This window comes from Falco peregrinus, chromosome 3 (assembly GCF_023634155.1).
Source record: "Falco peregrinus isolate bFalPer1 chromosome 3, bFalPer1.pri, whole genome shotgun sequence".
Lineage (NCBI taxonomy): Eukaryota > Metazoa > Chordata > Aves > Falconiformes > Falconidae > Falco > Falco peregrinus.
The window spans coordinates 70022102-70044132 of NC_073723.1; the positions used below are offsets into that span (position 1 = coordinate 70022102).

Genomic DNA, 22031 nt, shown 5'->3' on the forward strand with positions numbered 1-22031 from the left:
CCCAGAAAAGTAAGTTGCATTCTGGAAGTAAGATCAACTGGAGGGCCAGCGTCCCTTTTATTTTATGTCATACCAGAATAAGAAATATTTAGAAAATAAATAGTCATTTTTCTCTGCCTTGACAAATCTTCTAAGATTCCTGTGGTACTTCGGTTGATGATGATGAAGTATGACATGCAAAGATTTTCACTTACAGAACAGGAACATGGGTACCTCACATTTTCTAAACTCTTGACAAGTAACTCACCTTTGTAGATAACACTGATGACACAGGAACAAACAAATCCAGCCATCTGCACTGATCTTACATGAACCCCAACTTAGATTTGAGATACAAAGGATTTCACAAAGGAGACAGCCAAGTGTCTGAAGCCATTTTAATACCGGACATTTTTTCTTAACAGCTTTGAGCATCCCCAGCTCTTTTATCCAATATACTATGAGGCATCTTAAAATATTCTGTATTAGAGAACGCTATCTGAATGTACCCTCTAGCATCCTCAAAGGATTGCTCCAGTTCAGCATCTGCTTAAAACACTGCGCCTTCTTGCCTGCCTTGTGGTTTTTCCCTTTTTCCCTCCTGCTTGGGGCTGATCAGTCTGCTTGTTTCTTGAAAAGAGCAGTATGTTTTTCAAAATGCCCTGGGTATTGGAGAGACCCTTCAGTCCAGCCTCAGCTGGACTCACAATTATAGTCCTATCTCTGGTTCATCCATCAGTCAAGAGAGTAAAGATCCAAAAGGGCATTCCCGTATTTTCTGTCAGAACATCATTCAGGCTCATACCACAAAAGGACATTTTTGCAGCAAAAGATGATCCACTGAGTTTAAATTCTGTGCTTATTTACTGATGTTTCCAATCCATCTCCCCAGACACTGCCTCCGTATTCCTCCCCTCCCCTTCATCCAAATGGAAGCCCTTTGCAATGGGCACAGACCTCTTTTGGTTAGGTTTCAGAGTTTCTGCTCCATCTCCACATCCTTCTGATCTCTCACAATGTTGACTTTGCACATTTTGGCAATGTTTCCACTCTGGCAAGTCTCCTCTAAACTTCTCGCTCCGGTCCTGGCTTCGCCTTGGTCCTGGCCTCAGCTGTGGCCTTTCTCAGACACTGCCTTCTGTCTCCTTACTTGAATTTCAGAGGGTCAAAACAGCCTTTTACTGATCTTTCACGTGCTTTCTCCATCTCCTTTTCTTATGGCCCTATGGGCAACATCCACTTCAGTATTCAAACCTATACAGCTGGGTCATGTTAATGCTCTTGATCCCTCTACCCAAGGCACAATGAAACAATCGCCCGTTCTGCGCCTGCTTCCTAATCCCAACACATCATCTTTTTCTCTCTCAATAGCAAGAGTCCCTCATTTTGACTAGTAACAGGTAACCAGTTTGGAAATACTTGTTTATACCCAACACACAGGGATTTTTTTTTTCTTCCCATCTACAGATTGCCCTTCGTCCACCAGCCTCAAATTAAGGGCAATTTTTTTCTGGGGTTTAGGGTTGTTTTTTGTTCTTTTGGTCTTTCTTCCTTTCTCTCAAAGGCAGTGCTAATGAAGTTGAAGAAAAAAATATAGATATAAATAAATTTTCAACAGCTACTGTCTACCTTGACAGCTAAGGACATCAACACATGGTTGTAGTTCCTCTCGAGAACGCTAGCACACATGCAGCCCCACAGAAAGCAGCTAATAGGGGAGTATGTCTATGCTTTCACTGATCTTCAACTGTTTTACAACCCGAGCTGCTCCACAAACGATCACTTCATAATTTATAATGAAAAACTGAAGTGGAAAGAATTTTTATATATATTAACATACTCTATTTCATTTGAGCTACTCTCTAAATATTGGGATCAAGCAGGCTTTCCTTACCTACAAGCTCCCAGTGAATCCCCATGAGATTTGCCTCTGAACATTGGACTGCCCTGAAGTATGGGGCTGTCAAACACAGTGAAATAGAAAGGAGAGAGCACAAGGGAAAAGGACTCTATGCAATTCAGTGCTCTCCACAGAACTGCTGGCTTAAAAATACTGGCTTGCAGCAGGAGCGGGAAATTTGACTTGACATAAAATGCAACCTTTCCTACTTTTAACCCAACACATTTTAGGTAGCAAGAACTTAATAAAAAAGTTACCTCCTGCTTTGTTCCAACTCTTCTTGCAACAAGATTGCTTTTTTGGGAAAGCCCCAAATATATCAATGAATTCTAGCAATCCTGTTGGAGCTGCCTGAGATACATACAGTTTAAGTACCCCAGCATCGGAATACTGCAAGGAAGGAGAACAAAACCCAACACAGGCCTGGTCACAAACCTTTTGAGCATGAAAAAAGGAAACAGGGGGATCCACTCCCACTAGTTTTGTACACAATTTTGTACAATGGCTCAAAACGTCACGCACACTCTGATGTGCTGGGCACGACAAACATATGTATGGCCTCCACCACATGCAGTACCCCAAAGCACTAGAAGGCAGCAACACATCTACAGGGATTACCACAAAACATGCATGATGCCAACACCTGAAAATCCCTCCAGTGACATGACAGATTTTTTATCTGACAGTTAATAGTGGAACACGTTTTTGCACCAACAAGAAGATGCCATTTCCCAAAGGATAATTTTCTTAACTAGTAGTTCTCATACAAGCAGAGTCTTCCATAGGATGGGGGCTGCAATTTGCACTAAGGCTTTTCAGTAAGGACTTTAAGTGGTTTTGAAATACAAAACTAAAAACTGTTTTGGCTTTCTAATTTGCTTTCCATTTTGCAGTATGTACTGATTTATTCATAGCATTTCTGACAGAAGGAATTTCAAGAATTCCAACAGCACGATGGCAATGTAGTAGCTGATTAGCTCCATGGAAAAAGTTTCTCCAAGTTCGACTTTCGGTCAGTGCACACCATTCAGGATACAAAACCACTCTGGCAAGGAAGTCTTTCTTTCATTTTAGCTATAATAAAGAAGATCTTCTACACTCCAGCTATAATAAACCACACAAAAACCAGAGAGAGGGAGAGAGAAAGACAGAGAGAGATGGCAGATACACTGAGAATCTGCAGCGTAGATAATCAAACCCTTTATTGTCTAAGTTACATTAGACTTGCAACACCATAAAAACCTGTTAAGAAGAAGAAACAGTAGATTGGTAGAGGTAGTAGAAAGTCCCTGTAACAGTCATAAAAGGGCTTTACAGGAGCGTGTCATGCCAAAAAAAGTTATCACATTGCTTAAAAGAGCTGATCAAAGCCCACTGACTAAATAAATAAGGAACACAACTCATTTTAAATACTATGGCCTAACTAAAATAACAAATCAATACAATACAATGATAAAGAAGAAAACAGAAATCATGGGATTCGCTTCTGAAACGGTCTTTAAGGTTGGCTTTCCCCCACCCACTCTTATTTCTTGTTTAATTGAAAACCTCATTTCTGTGCTATACGCAGCATATAATTATTTAAACTGATTTCCCCTACTGTTGTTCTTCATGGACCTAAATTATGATTGTAAACTTTGCTGATTAGTACCCTGGTAATGGCAGTGACAGCACTAGCTTCTCTGTCAAGAGATTCTGGAAGAAAAGTTCCAGAAAGAAGCTTTTGGCTCTAAATATTAACTCGGACTTTCTAGATCAGCTTCCCAAAAAAATACAATTAAAAAAAAAAAGAAATTACAAATGTACACTACACTTTCGTGCCATTTTGGGTACATAGGCATTTTTAATAACTAAAACACAAACAAGTAGGCTAAGCAACTAGCTTTTGTGCATTCCTGAACTGTCACCATTACTTTCACTCATGGAAAATATGACTCAGAAAAGCAACAAAACAAAAGTGAAACAAAAAAACAAAACAAAACAAACAAACCAAGAAAGCTAGTGCAAACCCAAAATAATAATCATTAAGCAACACAGCAAAATATTTCATTTTTTCTTTTTTTCTCCTTTTTTCTTTTTTTTTTTTTTTTTTTTTTTTTTTGGTGTACAATGGAATGTGTCTATGCGACCTCCCTCAAAATAACTTCACAGAACAGTTAATTACAGTCACTTTTAAGTACTTGCACAGACATTCCTAACTACACCGAGACTTACAGAGATTTCTGGTATACATCTGGTGTAATAGCATAAGGAAAAAACTAGTTTAAAAAAAAATACATAAGAAAGTTAATTTGCATTGTTGCAAGTGTTGCAAAGTAACAAAACCTGTCAAGTATTTAAAACAAGTAACAAGTAGTATCCAGAACCAATTACTGACTAGATTTTTAAAAAAAGCAACCCCCCCACCCACCAAAACTGTTAGAACAGAAAGATCACGCTTCAAGGTTTTTTCTGCTTTTTTTTTTTAAAAACAAATCTTTGTGTCAGAAGCCCATTTCTACAAAAACAGCACTATTCCATTATTGTATTAAGTAAACTGTTGCTCTCACCTGTATTAAAGGTTAGCATCATTTCTGTACATGTAAAATTATTGCTTTTTTGAAAAATATATTTAGCATGCTAGGTTTTTTTTTAATCCATTTCCTGCCTTTACAAAATGTTACAATTTAAAAAAAAAAAAAAACTAGTAAAGCTTTTGCAAAAATTTTCACAGAACATTTTCTTTCAAGGCAGCAGTAACTTTTGATAATGCATAAAATTATATGTGCAAAATCTGAAACTCTCAGAAATATTACCATCACACATAGTGTCACAGCAATAAGAAAAGAAAATATTTATATCTGTGGAATACATTTTTAATTGCTTGCACTGCATGGTTTAAGAACCTGTTATGTGCCACAACCCCACCTTGAAAACTTGCAGTTAAAGAGTTACTGTAGAAGAGGTATATAAAGCTTTTTTTTTTCTTTTTTTTTCCTAACACCACCAGTGATCACCAAGTACAAGACACGACACATTTATATGAACATTAACCTGCCACCACAAAAGAAGTTCCTTGTCTTTCCAAAACGTCACTGGGCTCAAGGAGGAGCAGTAGCTGGCTTGCTGAACCAAACACAGGAGCAGAGAGTACCTTACAGGCCCAGAGCTCCCTGAACTTGTTCAGTGACACTGTTTCTCTTCTAAACATACAGATCAGCGGCGTTAAGACAGCTGAGCATTTTCTTTTTTTTCTTTTTTTTTCTTTTTTTTTTTTTTTTTTTGAAACGTGAAGACTTCCTTTGTGATCAGGTTGAAGAAAGTAGCCCTGTTACAAAAAAAGGTCCTGAGAGTAAAACACAGAAGCCTGATTTTTTCTTAGTGTTCGACTAGCTTTTCTTTTCCAAAGCAGAATAGAAGCTTTTCTCTGGAAGTGTTTCAATTTCCATATTCACATACTATTAATGGTGCGCAGTCAAGAGCAAGAGCACTAGAAATGCAAGTGGTCCCCAAACTGTAATGAAACAAACCATTGCAGAATGACGGTCTTTCTCTTCAGTCCCTTTAATCCTTCATCAAGCATTGCTTTCTCAGCACCGAATGCCACCTTTTTCCTGCACCCCCCATTCTTCCTCTCTCTGGTTTTGTTTTTTTCTAATTTGCTTTTCAGCATGACAGGCAGTGGCAGTTTCATTAATTAATACTTCTTCAGCTCTCAAATCCTCTGCTGTTTTTCAAATGTATCAAATAGTCATTGTGAGCATCAGGGAGGTTTTTGTTACAGTGCTTAACTTCTTCATGCTGTCCAAATCACATAAAGTTTAATTTTTCCAGTGTCTCAAACTTCTTCTTGATTAATATAGATGCCTTGTGCTGCCACAGTGCTTGCCAACTCCACTGTTTATTATAAAGGAAATAAGGAACCATGGGACTGATTAGTACGTCAATTTATATATATCTTGTGTAGCATCTTCATTTATTTTAAAATGATTAACAGCGCAGAGGCACCCCCCTCCTTGCAGAGCGCTGGTTTCAGTCTCGCGCAGCAGCTCCGGGTGAGGCGATGGCTGGCGGCGAGGCTGCTCCGCAGCCGCCGGAGCAGGGGGTGGCTGCGCGGGGGACTGCTGGTGCTGCCCGTCGGGGTGGGGGCCACTGGCGCGGGGGCTCCTCCGCTGGGGCTCTAGGTTCCCTTCCGGAGATGCATGTGGGTGACCTCCGCAACACCGTGGTCGCCCCCCTGCAAGAAGCATGACACAAGGAAAAGCTCATTCCCTCTGCTCCCATGCGCAAACCCTCCAGCAAGTCCTGCTGGCGTTCGTTACCCTTTATTAGCATGACATACATTAATTTTGGCCCACCACATCATAAGTTTGGGGATTTTTTGTAAGCATCTCCAGCAAGAGCAAAGTGTGTCAGGCCCACATAAAGTCCCTGATGGACTAGAAGAGCAAGTAAGAGCGTCTGACGGAGCAGTGCAAAAAAGGTTGAGAACAAGGAGGGGAAGAAGAAACCCCCAAAAAGCAGAATTTTGTGGTAGCCAAAAGGGATTCCTAACTAGATCAGCATTTTAAAAAGGCTGAAGCTTGAGGTCACAGAGGCAGCTAAAAGAAGAAAAACTGAATTCTTGTGCAGGTCTGCCAAATGCTAAGGCAGCTTTCCCCCCACCCCCCGCCTTGTCATCTTCCTTTTTATTTTTTTAGCCAATTTTCATGAATAATTACCACGTTGAACAAAAAAGCAGGGATATTCTAAAATCAAGTGAAATTAAAGATAACATCATTAATAAGTTGGAGCCTGCAGCTCCCAAGAAAAGCTTTAAAATGACATTTAGAACATCACTGTCAGAACAATGCAGTTTACAATCCTGATCCTAAAACAACATGGCAAGATTAATCTTACATAAATGCATTATCCTTAAGCTAAAGTCTTGATGAAGTGAAACAGACCATTTTAAATTAATGCAACATAAAATACGGCACCCATGTAAAATCCAAGCAAGTTTCAAGCTGTGCCTATGGCAGCCCTCGAAATAGCTAAAGAAAGCCCAGCTCTGGTTGACATAATGTATTAAGTGCATCTCTTTTGTTAATAGATTTAGAAAATTCCTAATTAAACCTGGCCCGAGATTCATGACATTTACCAGTCAAAGTTTGCTTTAAGTCGGAAAGATTTGCAACAAAATTAAAGAAAAAAAAAGCTGCTGTACAGACCACAGTATATTTGAAATGTAGGAAACAGTAACTGAATGAGAGATGTGATAAAACTTCCTTAGTTGGATGCTGAATTTCCTGCAGTAAACCAAGAAAGATGCTTTACATTTTTGCACGGCTGCATCATGCCTGAGAGACAGAGCCACAATTCCAGGAGGAGGCATTCATCATTAAAACGTCTCGTATCGAACCAGCTCTACATACACGGGGGAGTGCAGCAGGGTTTTGCCGAGCCAGGGCAGGAGGGAGGGAGGGGAGGGGATGGCAGGCGCCTTGGCCCGGTTTCCCTGGGTAAGAACTGAAGAAAGGGGTGTAAAGAGCAGCACTTTCGGGGGATGGATAGCCTGGGCAGTGGAGGGATGCCCTGTGAGTCTGGGCACCACCGGCCCACGGACCACGCAGCACAAGGGACCTGTAAAACAGCTAAACCATCCTCCTGCCTGGCAGGAAGGCAGAGATGGGTGGCTGGTGGTGGTGGGTGGGTGGGTGGGTGGTGGTGGTGGGTGGACCCCTCTGATCCACGGCTGTCCTCCCAGTTTCACTGGGAAACAGCACCTAAGCTCCACATGTGCCAAAGCCCAGCCAGTAGCTCACCCCCTTGTACTCACACCAGCTCAAGGGGCAGTCAGATTCTGAACCAGCTGATACGTAGCTGGATTGAATCCTTCCTAAAGCGAAACCTTTACCATTTTAAAAAGCAGGTTTTCTTCACTTTCAGCATTTTAAAGGGGAAAACCAGCAGATCTTTAAGTGAAACCTATAGCTTCCATGCCAAAAGCTGCTTTCATACCAACTTCTAGGGCTTTTCACCACTTAACAGGAAAAAAAATCAGTTTATGTGCATGTTAATATATTGCAGACAGATTACTGCATGATGTTGAAATAAATTGCAATGACCAGTTTGGAGCACAGATACTGCTCTGGTTTGCTGGCAAGGGGAAAGTGTTGGGACAAGAACTACAGCTGCTAATCCTATCTATAATGCTCAAACTAACGGACATACAGTACATGTGCATTACTCAGATGCCAATATAGCAGCCTCTGCGGTTCCTTGATTGTTTGCATTATAATCTCCATATGTATGAACGAGATAAATTAGGTTGCCATTTATTTGTTCATTATCTATTATTTTGATTAATGGAATTCTTGTTCTCAGAATAACTATTTAAAAATAACGTTTGCAATAATGAGGACTGAACTATTAATCATGATCTTAAGAAGAAACTCTGCAAGGAACTGGGGCAAGACATTTCATACGAACAAATGTCATAATTAGGACTTCTAACAGACAGTGCTAAAATTTCAAGTAAAAAAAAAAACCAACCCCAAAAACAAAAATAAACCAACTGAACTCAGAAACCAATGGTTTAAATAAACTTCTAACCTGGTTGGTTTGTTGGGGTTTTTTGCGCTCCTCCCTTCTCTCCAAAGTTGCCCTCAGCCTTTCCCCCAAGCTCCTTTACATTATACACGCACGCGTGTGTGTATGTATGTGTATATATATAATAGTGTTCTCTTGATGGCTCTTTTCCAATCTGTCTATCCCCCAAATTCTGACTATTCACATTTGCGCTATCTCAAGTATTGAACATTGCAAGAAATATTTTAAAATACTTACAGTGGAGAAAATTAAGGCTTATGAAAGAATTTTACCCCTGTCACGCAGGAGCTACATTGCATGCCTCTCTTTCCAGTGAATGAAGCCTAAGAACTGTGGTGTCCACCGGTCTTTCACAGAAAAGACCATCGCTGCCTTCTGGCACAGGGAAAGCTTCAGCCAGAGATACCCACGATACCAACAGTTCCATTTTTTTTCTGGACTGTAACTTTTAATTTATTTTCTGTGAGTAAAAGGGTGTTTTTCCAGAGAAGGAAAAGGTTGGAGTTTGGAGGTTTCACTTGTTTCACTTGCACAAAAGGCAGAGAACTTGGTGTCTCTGCCTCCAGCACTGAAAATATGCTTCACACACATATACTCGCAATTAGACGGAACTCCTCCTTCATTGCTGACCACCAAATCATACCTTTTGAACACCCAATTACTTGGCCCTTAAAATTTCTAGAGCATAATGTTTGACACAGAACGGATAGAAGATAAACTATATTCCTAAAGCGGGCCAAGTTTTTATGTTTTTAAAAATGCAGCAGCAGAAGTTAAATGCAAGGCATATGTACTAGAGATCGCTACCGCTGCTGTCACCATTTTGCAAAAGCAGGCTACAGACTGACTCCTGGGCTACTGAACACACTTGGGAATTGGCCTTCCGGCTGCAATGCTGCAGCATCAGGAGGCAGTGTCCCTGCAGTGACCCTGTGCTTCAGGAAAACTTTGCTTTGAGAGCTGCAGCGGCTTGGAGATACACCCAGTTGCAGGGACCCCTCTGAAGGGGAGACAGCTTTTGTCTTGCCATGTATAAGCAACCGGAGTACACTCCCCGAATTCATGCCTACTAAATCAGGTCTTTGGATGCTGCTTAGTGTATTCCAAATTAAGATACATATTCATTTTGGATAAGCAAGCTTAATTATGTATATATTGGGATATTTAGCATTTATAAGAATATTCAGAATATTCAGTAAGTTTAACATGGCAGCATTTCAAGAGACTCTACATGACTTTGCACAGATTGTATTGACTTGGGGTATGTAATGAGCATTTTTTGTCCTTTACACAAAGAAGAGTAGGAAATATTCCAAAGTTCATGGGAAATTCATTTGATGTAAAAACATCCTCCTTTTTTTAAAAAAAGCATTCAGGTAGAAGTAAGAAACCACAATAAATAATGTTATGAAGGAAATGAACATCTTATTCCCTACGATTTGTTTATATTCCATTGGTGCTGACAACAAAGCATGAAACACAGCCCAGTGCCAATATTATCAAAACTGGGGGTGTATGATCTTCTTTACACACCCCTATAGGTGGCCTATTTTTCAGTGACGCTGAAACCTGCTTCTCCTGTTGGTGGTTCACTACCCTAAAGTAGGTTTCCTATTTAGACACCTAAATATAGATTTAGCTGGCTCATTTTTGAAAAAGTCTGGATGCAGAACCTATTTTTAACATGTGGAATTAGAATTACTCTGTGAGAAAACTACTTTATAATGTAGCACTGTTGTAAGCTACTGTGCTGGGGGACTTTAAAAGCCCTATCTAACATTCGTTCATAGAGAAAGCCTTTAGAGATGATCTTCTGGTTGACTACAGAAGGCAATGGGGGAACTGTGAAATACTAATGTTAATATTTTTATTCTTTAGCAGACTACTCGGGGGAAGATATTTTACCTGTGAGGAAGAAACGTCATGTCAAATGAATCACTTAACATTTAAAAAAAAACATCTTCCATTCTCAAGCTACTGTACATTCGCAACTATTGTTTCTTGCTCGGAGCATGTGCATGGCACTTCTGTAACTTGAACTGACTGTACACCATAAACTTTCATGAATAGATCTGTCCCCAATTAAGAAACGAAATGAAGACACGAGTGACAATGCTTAAAGTGGGAAATCATAATGTTACCAGAATGCTGCAGGCATCGTTCTCAGTGCAAGCTCGTTTCAGTGCTGCTAAAGGCCCCTACAGCTGCAGGTAGAAATGAGCACATTCCCTCTCCAACACCCAGGGACTGTGCAGGTGGAGTCTTCCGGGGGAACGCAAAGCCTCCTTGTGATGGGAACAAGCAGAACAGCAGACAACTGAATAATCCTATCCGACACAGATGCTGACAACCTGAGACAAAGGCTGATACTGAAGAGCAAATAAGACAAAAGGAAGGGAACCATCTCCTGGAGAAGTGATCACACCACAGCTTCTGTGGAAGAAATACTAACTGGCAAGGGACGAAATGATTCATGAAGCTAACCCCTACCCAGTATTCTGCTGTATTACGAGATGCTGTAACTTCATTAACTACTCTGAAGACAGACTGACATGCACTGACACTGCAAGAGCAACGTACAATTGCCATCCAAGAAGTTAGCCAATAAAATCTTGCACGGCAATAGTTCACAAAGACAAGATTATAAGAAAATTTATTGTGCAGTAATATAACTGGAATTACAAAATTAGTCCAGATGTGGACTGAGCTGCCACATCTCTTTCTGGATAGGTACAGCCATTTCAGAATTTTTTGAAAGGTACTTCCAACTTTAACCTTACATTGTCTTTTCGAGGAAAAAAGCACAGATGCCTTCAGAATCCAATCTCAACTACATGAGACTAAATCATGAGCATGAAAAGATGGAAGAGCATTTTAAAGGTGCTTAGGCTTCTTAAACCTACATTACTAAACTGATGAGAACTAAACATTAGTTGAGCTAGTTTGCAGAGCTGCAGCGTTTCACTGTAACATACTTCTACTCAGAAGTATGTCTTTGCACAGTTTTATTAGATAAGCATCATAAGGACAGCGCTTTCTTCTACTTCTCCAACCTTAGCGTAACTTTGCTGCTACTGTCCCACAAAAGCAAAGCAAACATTGCCTGCAACTACTGAAGTGTTATGCCATCTTGAAAACTTTATGAGGAGAGTTGTTGGCCACTCCTATGGTCTGACAGCAACTCAGATACTCCTGTGGCAGCAGCTGGGTTCCCCATGTAGACTTTGGGCCAGAAAGACACAAGTGCAACAAAGAAAGTGCTAAGAGTCTCCACGAAGGGAGCTGCACATGAACTCTGCGATGTGGTGGTGCCTGGTGAGGATGTTTACTGAGCAAGTAGAAACCAACTCCTAAACTTCACAAAGGCGGGACTAACATTGGGATGCATTCTTTAAGCATGGCTGAAACCACACACCATCGTTCAGTGAAAGACAGGACAGGGAAAGTGCTGCAGTCAAAATTAAACTAAAGATGTGGATGAAAGGAAAAGTCAGTGACGCTGGAGGCAGTTTCACAATGAAAGAAAAACGCCCATGAGAAAGTGTGCCCTGAAACCCACTTGCCAAACTGGAAGATGGAGTGGGAAGGTCCGGGTTATGACACTGGTCTCCAAAGATAGAAGATACACGAAACAAACTCACTTTAATGGTTTTCTATGTAACATCTTTGTCATGTATAATTCAGAGTGCTGAGAAGTGTTTGTTAAGACAGGAAACTGTATACTAGAAACAGGAAAGCGCACCGTCACACAGTCCACAGAACTGGAGGATGAGAGCTTTTCAAAGGGCAGATACTGGGTATCAGGGTACAAATACTCTTCAGAAAAAGACAGACTAAACATTAATTGTATTGTTACAGCAGAAAACATCTTAGATGTAAAAGCAAATTATTTCTAGGAATTCCTCATGTACTACCTCACTATTACATTATCACTGCGCGTTACAGAGTTACCTATCCCTCCCAGTCCCCAGTAAGACAGTAACACGTTTATTTAAACACTAACTACCTGCCTTACAATTAACTGACTCTCTATATAAGAGACTTTGATAAAACACTTAAAAAATTTAAGAGCTAAAAATCAAGCAACACCACTATAATTTATGTGTGTTATAAAACGGTCCGTGCTTTAGTGATGAGTACTACTGTGCAACTTTTTCCCAGCTACCACATTAAAAACCAAACATCCAATTAATTGTAAAACATACTTGTTTTGGGGCGTCTGTGGAGGTGGTGTGAACTTCAGTACCTCGGAGTCCATTAGACTCAAATACCACTGTGGGAACAAGGGGGCTTGTTAACAGATGAACATTCAAGCTTCGTTAGTGTGTGTACATTATTTGAGACCATTACAGATTAACCACGTTCAAAAAAAAGACACCAGCTACTAGCCTGTGGCCGGAAAATACCAATTTACTGTAACACTTAGTGTAAGAGAGTGTGCTAATGGCAGCCTAGGGCCACTGCCCTTTTTAATTCAGACTTCAGCACTGAAGAAAGCAATCACTGACAACATTAATTATCAGTGTATGTGTAAAGGGACCCTCTTCTTGCATTACTTACCATTTGGCCTCTGTCATTTTGCATCAGACTGGCTTATGTATGCATCATTCACACTTTTCAGGAGGAACCCGCTAGTCTCACTGTCTCATGCAATGCTCAGGAGGTCTGTCGACACTGGTGGCTTTAGCTTTAGCCTCCTACAGTCTCAACCACACACCGCGCCAGGTGAAAAACGGCTGGTAGGGATTTCCCATTTTAGGGCTGACCGGTCTGTGGAAAAATCTCGTTTCCTGCAAAAATGTTCCTGTCAACAGCAACAATGAGGCAAAACAAAGCCTTATGTTGTGCTGAAAGGGGTACTTTGATTTCAATTTGTGCTGGTGGCAAAAGAATTCATTAGCATATTCATTTCTGAGTACCCTACTCTCTAATTAAAATAAAACATTTGCAAACAGACTTATCTTAAATGCATTGCCATTTTATGGAGTTCGGGCGGGGATCAGGTAAGCAATATCCGGAGAACAAGAGCAATAGTCGTAAAAATAAAAAACCTGTCTATTAGATTTAGGAACTGGAATTACTTAGGGTAACATGGTATGTGAAATGTAATTCTTGGCATTTTGTTAGCCGGATCCGAAAGCACAGAAGTGGGAAAGGGAGAAAGCAAGAGCGAGCGTGAAAAGGTACCTGTGTGGGACCTCTGGTGAGTCCTGAGGTGACTGGGTTGGGTAAAGCATTTTCCACATTCTCTGCAGACGCAGTCTCCTTGGCGTGTTTGTGTCCTGAGCATCCCTGTAGTCAGGAGGGAGGGAGGGAGGAGGGGGTGGGGGGGAGAGGAGAGAGGAAAGTTGAGAAGAAAACATTATGCCAGAAGAAAACATCATTAGTATGTCTAATGTGTCATTATGTGAGGCTACCTTCAGGCCCTGGATGACAACTGTCAGCCTTCATCTAGGCACTGGCTGACAGGCCAGGCACACACAGGACTGCAAGAATGCATAAATTACATTGAATTAAAAAATGCTCCCCATGATGTGCCCGCACCAGGACTGGCATGTCAGGTGTGCGCTTTTCAGAGCAGCTGGATCCACTTCTCAGCCATCACCCAGCTTTGTCAAGCAGTACATCAGGCAAATCAAAGTGACTCCAGCGTGGCGGAGACAAGTCACATGGATAATAGGAAGTGAGTAGGACCAGAGCCCGACTGTCCCCCCCAGGCGGCAATACCTCAGAGACAAATGCAGAGCGAGCGGAGCCATCGCAGACTGATCAAACCTTTCACCCCTGCCTACCTGCCTGCCGGTGCCGCTTTGACCCCAGACCTCTGAGGCACAGACGAAAGACATCTGTGAATGAAAGTGTCATTCCGGACATTTTGAGCTGATAGCAGCACAGCAGCCTTCCCCCAGCCCTGGGTAAACATGTTTTCTAGGCCATTAGCATTTGTGGAAAACCGCTCAAACCTCTCCTTTTTCTCCAAAGGTCAGTTTACAGCATCTGACTTAAAGGGCTGGTCTTTGTCTTTTTGCTGCTGATCAAAAAAGACACATTTGACTTTTATTGGGCCTTTTTATTACTAAAAAAAAAATAAAAGTATGTTTGAACATCATCTTTTCTATTTTGGTAAAACGGCCTCCTCAGAAGCAAAGAGTTGATGTTTCCATTTGCCAGTGGAATACTTTGACTTTTGAAGAAATTCTCAGATGGTTGTGAGTGGAAGCAAAGTTTCAGCTTTTCTTTCATTTTTTCCCCCCATTACAGCATTTAAAAAGAATAAAATTGTGAACAAAAAAAGGTGGCAACAAAAAACCTCCCCAGAATTGAAAAAAATCAACTGCTGGATGCCAGAGGGCTTATGTGAAATACAGATGCTGTACCTGAAAATGAATGGAAAAGAAGACAAGTTGCTGTTTACTCGGCTGGTATGGCACCCAGTGTCCTGCAATGATTTTCACCACAGCATCTACTGGAATGACTGGCTGCAAAAAAACCCCAACCCACTCACAAAATGTTATAAGCAGCGAAATTTTCTCTTTTTATAACAGCACTTCCTGCAGATGGCAGCACAGTCTGTATAATGCAGCTGAACACAGTCCCAGCAATTAAGTTCCTGGCAGTCAAACACAAGATCGTGATTTAGGGACAAAACCAGATCACACATACACCCCCCTCAAAGGAACACCACCACCCCACCCACCCCAAATCACATAAATTTCATTGAGAGCCTCACCGTACTATAATGACACCGATTTGCCTTGTACGGCAGTCAAGTTTAAAGCAGATTTTTTGGTCTTTTACTAGTATTTTCCCCTCACTGGCCAGAACTACATCTGCCAACTTGAAAGCAAAGCTGCGTGAAGCGTGTTGACGAACCAGACGGCCTTTGCTGGACCACCATGCCAACTGCTGGGACATGGAGGGACAGGCAGAGCACAGCTCCGCTACCCGCAGTGCAGCTCCCATGGAGCCCAGGAGACCTGGGTTCCTCAGGTGGTTTTTCTGCCACCTCTGGAAAGACATTTAACCTCTCCAGACCCCAGGTCTCTCCCTGTGAAAGGTGAATACATTTGCCTCAGCAGTCATCAAGGGCCCGATCTGACAGCCTGCATGGAAGCACTGCTCCCACTTGAGCTGTGCACGAGGGAAGGTTTAGGATTCTGTTGCAAGCCAACATACCCTGTACAAACACCAAAGGTGAGTGGGTTAAGACTTTCATCTAACCCCTCCCTGGCACTCACTTCACAGTAGTTATTTAAAAAGCAGGTGGGAGGAATGGATTGCTTCCAGGTATATTTGCCATTGTTGCATTTCCTAAGGAGCACCATAAGGCTGTTGATAGTTCAGAGGTTTCGGTGATGGGCATCATTGCCGCAAGACAATAACCCTATGAGTCATCTCTCAGGTTATCCTACATGTGAGCAAAAGAGGGTGGATGACTACAGGTGTTAGCAAGTTCAGGTAAATGAACGTGACTATCTGTATGGGAGCTCCTGCAAAAGTGATGCTCAAAGCTGGTCTCAAAGAAGCCCCAGGGGAAGAGTACATCTGCTGCCATAACCCATCCTTTCCTAATATGGCGATCACAAATAAAATAACCACTATTAAATATAACAGTAAGATCCTCTCTACGAGCATTTGAGAAGACTGGGCAGTGTAAAACAAACCTAGCCTAAGTGTAGTAAGCTTTGTGTTTGCAGCTGCGTGACAGTAGTACGTACAACTAACACAAATGTAAAAGGAAGGATCCCAGAAATAAATCCAGTCTCTCTAAAGTTGAACACTGCACTACCACACGCTAAAATACTCTAATGTGATCCAAGATGAGGTTGTTTACCAAACACCCAAGTCTTTTGGGGAAAAAAAATGTGACAAATAGTATACTGGAGTGGGATTTTTACTTGTCCTTTATGTCATGACTGTTATATTAAGACTAAATTGTTTGATGCATACTGATGCAAAGGGCTCGGTCTAGGGCTGCATTATTTCAGACAAAGTTCATTTACCCTCCTCCTCTGTCTGCAGTAGGTAGGATCTCGTTCCTTCTGCCCGCAGCAGGTTTTTGTTTTAGTACTACGAAAAAGAGCCATCACGCCAATTGGTTTGGAGAACCATCAACAACCTGGAAGTTGTATATAAAATGAAGACAAGCTACATTAAAAAAGAGGTTTCAGATTCCGAAAATTTGATTGCTGTAAAACACCTGGAATGAAAGAAGAGATTTCAAAGCAGAGATGGGCACTAAATAACTTCCAGTTAAAGTGTCTCTGGAAATCACTGACTGGAAAAAGCATTTTGGCAATAAAATCCCTCTTTTAAAAAGCAAGCAAATAGAGACCTCCTTGGAAACCCTGCCCCTACTTTACTTTGCCCCAACATTTCTCATGGTTTTCCCGGTGCCTGAATTCACTAAGCAAGCATCTAGTTCCTGGCTTTTACTGCTTCCCTCCAGCCCACTGGATCAGTAAGATTTCTCTGAGCAGGCCAACACAGTGTACTATTAAGTAACATCAAGGAGGGCACCCATGTGAATGTACCCCAAGTTAACGGTGGAACAATCAACTGGTATTTAGAGCAGGAAGTGGGCAGGGATTTTAGATAACATTCCTAGGCGACAGGATGGCAAAAGCCAAGTCAGCTGAACAAAGAGAGGAACACGGACTCTGCAGTTTCAGAAACTAGGCACGTCCTCCTCAGCTTCGTAACAAAAACCAGGAGCCTGATGTTAAGTTACTATCATCACGCAGCCTCTAACCACCTGTGAAATGATCTACTCAATAAAAAAGTCAGCTCCTACACAGCATTACTTTTTAAATGATTGAGCAAAACTGACAATGGAGTGGCTGAAAGGTACACTTCATGGACTATTTCAGACAGATCTTGCCTTCCTGTTTTCTCCCTAAGGTCTTTCACCAAGACCTGACCAAACGCTATGGCTTATTCCTTGCCTCACAGCTGCCAGAGCAGTCAACTTGCACACACCTCCCGGACACTAGACCATAGCTGTCCTTAGACTACCAGCTTCCCAATGTCCTGGGTTTCATCCCACTTGCAAAATGGGGTCACAAGCTCCATTTCACACATGCTTGTGACAAAACAGAGAGCATTATGTTTGGTGAGGACACTACAACGCTGGTCTGGAATGCGTGCTCTTTCCACGTGGGGTTCAGTTCTTGCACAACTTCTACAAAGTGAAGACGCGTACAAATAAACAGGATACTTTACGAATGGTGGGAGGTGGAACTATGGCTCCCATTCTCCCACCCTACACCCCTGCCCCATCTCAACAGCAATAGATTAGTGTGATTTTCAGTTTCCACCGAGACAAACTATTTCTGGCAAATGATCAGAAGAATATGGTTTCAAATGCAATACATAGGTTTCTTTTTTTTTTCTTTCTTTTTACATGGCAGTTGACTGTCAAGACACAGAAAGAAAGCTCCGATACTTCTTTAGTCCCTGAACGTTTAAACTGGCTATTTGCACAACTGCCTTTCCTGCCTCTGTGAATTAGCAGGCACATATTCGGCCCTACCTCTTTTTAATTATAAACATACAAAAAGATCAAAAGAATAATTTGAAAAATATGACAGCACTCTTTTTGATATGGACAAGGAAGATCTTAAGACTTTTGTCATGAAAGACAAAGGATACTGACAAATTATTATCTCTTGCTGTTGTTGGAAGATTTGTTTGCAGATGAAATTGAACAAAACCTCCAAAATAACATCACAGATAAGCCCCAGAGGATGTTTACTTTGCCCGAAGCAAAAAGATGATGATGTGTGCCAGCACCAGCACATCAGGGGGATCTTTGTGTGACAGCACATCTGTGTAACTTTAGCCTGCTTGAAGCGAGGGGACAAAGGAACAGTAATACTCCAAGTGGAACCAGATACATTTAACCTGCAACAGAAATGTGACACAGTGCACAAGGGGGGATGCTGCAATGTCAGAGATCAGTAAACAAACCTATTCAAGCCTATCCAGAAATGATAAAAACAATGAACTTGTAATCCCAACTGTTAAAGGGAGAGAAGGAAGAAACTGTGAAACTGTATTGTGGCTCTGAAAAAAGCAGGAACAAGCAAGCTGCGTCCTCAGATATGGAGGCTTATGAAAATCTTACCTGCGTGATCCAGGACAGGGCTGTTGGCACCGCAGGTTTGGTACAACGAAGCAAGGTCCTTTGGAATGTATGTTTTAAAAATATTTAAAATGTCCAAACGTTTCTCATGCCCATCTGATCCCAGATCCTGTTTGCTGGAGTGTAAAGCCGGAGAAACTCCCGCGGTGCTAGGCTGGGGCTGGAGCAGTGGACTTGCTCGTGCTACTGCTGTGCAGTTTGCCAATGTCCTCATCTCACTCCCAGCCTTCACGTGAGACTCCCTCTGAGGCACCAGTGGCTCTTCATGTTTAGTGTACTGCTCACTTTTACACAGAGGATGATACTGTGGTGGTGGGTTGAATTTGGCCTTCATGGAATCAGACGCACAGTGCTTACCTGGAGGGGCAAAACTAGTACTTCCTTGGGGAACCACATACTTCTCCACTTGCTTACTGTTGGTGGGCTGCGTGCTAGGCCTGGATATGACCGTTTGAGTAGGTGTTACACTTCTGCTACCGGCTCCCATTTGCGTAAGTTTGGAATTTGCTTCATATTTACTTTTTTGTTGTGCTGCTATGCTGTACTGCTCCTGGGAATGGTTTAACTTGGGCTGTCTGTACCCATCCAGACCTGGTAAGCGTGGACCACAGTGGCTGAAGGCATGACCGTCCTTTGACTGATGTGTACTTCCAGACTTGGCAGTCATCCCAACAGAAAGAGAGCTGCTTTTGGACCCTGGCAATGCACTTGGCACTTGAGTGCGCGTAAATCTGGCAATGGGCAAAGGCTGGCACTCCTTACCACCAAGAACAGGAGGGGGGCCGGTACGCCCACTCCTTGCCAGAAAGACCAGGCTGTTTTTAATACTCTTGAAGCCATTCTGTTGAACCCAAGGGGGTACCATTGAGTTACAGCTGATTTTGTGCAAAATTCTTTTGTGCATCCATAAGACTTCAGGGTAGTAGGTCTTGTGACTGCAGAAAGGACATGGGTAGACCATTAAAGCAGCCTGCAAAGATGTGTTCAAATTCTTATTGCATGAATTATCCCTTGTTGATTTTTCACTCAAATCGAGTGGAGCTACCTCTTGAGCTTCAGCACCTTTTTCTATCAGAGGATGTTCCCTGTGCAAGTCTAGCAAATTTTCTCTAGCACGACTAGCCTGCACTTCAAGTGATGTTTTCAAGTCCATGACGATGTTTGAGGATGTCTGGCCCACACCCAAAGCAAAGCTAGCAATGCGACTGGAGCAAGGAAGCCCTTGGCTGTGGTGAAATGCTGGCATCTTCCTGTCAGCAGAACCTTTCAGATCTTGGTATTTCAGAAAGGGCTCCTTGATGACACTCTCCAGTGCTGACACCAAGGCAGGGACCTCTGGTTTAGATTCCCTGGCTTCATTTTCTCTGGCATTGCGGCTTCCCAGCTTCGGGAATTCATCCAACTGAGATGTTACCATTGGAGCCTCCTCTTCAGAGAACTTGCAGTGGTATGGCTTTTCATCTGAATGGGACAAACAAACAAACAAACAACATTCCTTGTCATTTTATGCAAAAAGGTGCCAAAAAAACAGAGCAGAATTCAAGACTAGAATAAACTAGCAGGAGAAAAAACAAACTTTGGTATTAGTATCATAATGACATGCTACAGACTAAATGTACTGTATAAGCAAGAAAATCTTGAAATACGACATAACAGTTCAATTTACTTTTAAAGATGACTGCAAAATCTGGATAAACTCTCTAATGCTGCACATTCATGACATTTTGAAGAAAGAACAATTCAATAATATACCCACGCTGAAATTCTGGGACTGTGAGGAAAATAAACCAAGATAATGGAGGCAGATAAGACTGACCTAGTTAAAGGTCTGTCAGTGCTTCCATTACAAACCCCTATTTTCAAAGAGTTTTATAACTCAGCAATAAAAATTGGCTCCATGCAGAAAACAAGCACATAAGCAGGTACAGCAAACTGAATAAATTGCTCACTTAAGAGGGACTTTTTCAGTGGTCAAGTATAAAAGATGAGTTACGGAGGATGCAAATTTTGAAAATTTTGTCCATCAATTTAAAGTAGATATACTTGGTTTTTAACATACGTCTACATTTGATCCAACTTCAGGAAAATTTTGACCACTTGATTCACTGAGAGATAAGAAAGTAAACATTCTCAAGCCATTTAGATTACAGAATTCAAACCAGAGTTTTGAATCTTCTCATTTTCTTCTGAGCTTCTCAGCTCTCCAGAGTAAATTTATCTATTTAACACGTGTTCTGGAAAGGGAACACACTGGGCAGTAATTAAGGCTGTTAGGGTGAAAGAGGAGAACAGTAGGATTTGCTTTGCTGGGAGCATGGCTACTTCTGCCAGCTCTCCTGATGCCAATCTCTCAGAGCCACTGATGAAGCCGTTGAATCCCTCCAAATCAGTTCACAACTCAACTCCACAGAGATTTTCATCACAGCAGTAATGCTTACTGCACTGAATCCATTTAACATGTAACTGAATTGAATCATCTGACAAACTTTCAGTTTCAATTAGCATGCAGTTAATGAGCCACTGCCAGGCAAGTGTAAGGAGACTATGCTCCATCTAAAGTGTCACCAGTCGAAAGTGATCACCACATCTGCAGGAGGGGTGAGAATGGGAAAGGAGTGAACTGCTCTAGAGCTGCATATCCTCTTGCATCAACTCATAAAAGCCAGTGCTTCAGAAAATCACGCGCCGTTCTCGTTAGCTCAGCGTAGTGCCACAGGCATTATTCTGCACGGCACAATGGAAGAAGCATGTCTTCAGCTGGAGTTTCACTGCAAATGAAGTCTACTTAGCCTCGCCTTCATTTCAAGCAAAAAATTCTTAAGCTTTTGTTTAATTTGAGGTAATTAGGTTAAAAATAACCCCGTAGATTTGCAGCCTTGCAGAGCTGAGTGCGCACTCTGCTAAGAGCATTTTCCTTTCAAACCCTCTAAGGGGGGAAATTCAGGGGGGGAAAGCCCCCACAACCCAGAAACTTGTTTTTCCCGTGTTTCAGGAGGCAAGGTTTTGGGAAAGCACATGCCCAGCACTACTAGCCAAATTTACAGTTTGAAACAAAGACACTGCATGCAGCAGTGAAATCTGACACTGCACATCTGTGTTATTTTCAAAGCACATCTGTCAAAGCCCAAAATATTTGTGCTCTTAAATAAGATTTTCAGGCTTCTCTTTATGATCACAAGGAGTGGCTCCTTTGATCACTGCAGTAAATAATACAGCAAAGCAAAAACAAATCAGTTGGTTGTAGGAGTACTCGGCAGAGACTGAACCAACCTACAGGCTACGCTGAGCAGAGCGGGCAGAGGAGGGAGGTGGGGGACCACCACCAGCCCCGCTTTTGTGGCCCTCAGAGCCCCGAGGCTCCGGCCACTCCTCAGTCCATCTGTACAGCCGTGATGAAGGGGTGCATCAGCAGACACCGTTATCCCAGGTTGCTGCGTA

At 42.0% G+C, this 22031-nt stretch overlaps 1 protein-coding gene across 4 annotated transcripts in view; it reads right to left on the bottom strand.

Annotated features, from left to right (window-relative positions):
- Positions 1 to 22031, bottom strand: part of ZNF516 (zinc finger protein 516) — a 124705-nt gene that overhangs the window by 16160 nt on the left and 86514 nt on the right. For 2 of the 4 annotated variants that reach the window (XM_055799221.1, XM_055799222.1), the window contains exons 3-5: positions 18576 to 20054; positions 13637 to 13741; positions 364 to 6095 (exon numbers count right to left, since the gene is read on the bottom strand). In XM_055799221.1, coding sequence (XP_055655196.1) covers positions 5794 to 6095; positions 13637 to 13741; positions 18576 to 20054 — 1886 coding nt within the window. In that variant the 3' untranslated portion in view covers positions 364 to 5793. Of the gene's footprint in view, positions 1 to 363; positions 6096 to 12654; positions 12723 to 13636; positions 13742 to 18575; positions 20055 to 22031 lie in introns of those variants that run through there. The other 2 variants (XM_055799224.1, XM_055799223.1) reach the window with 2 other exon arrangements.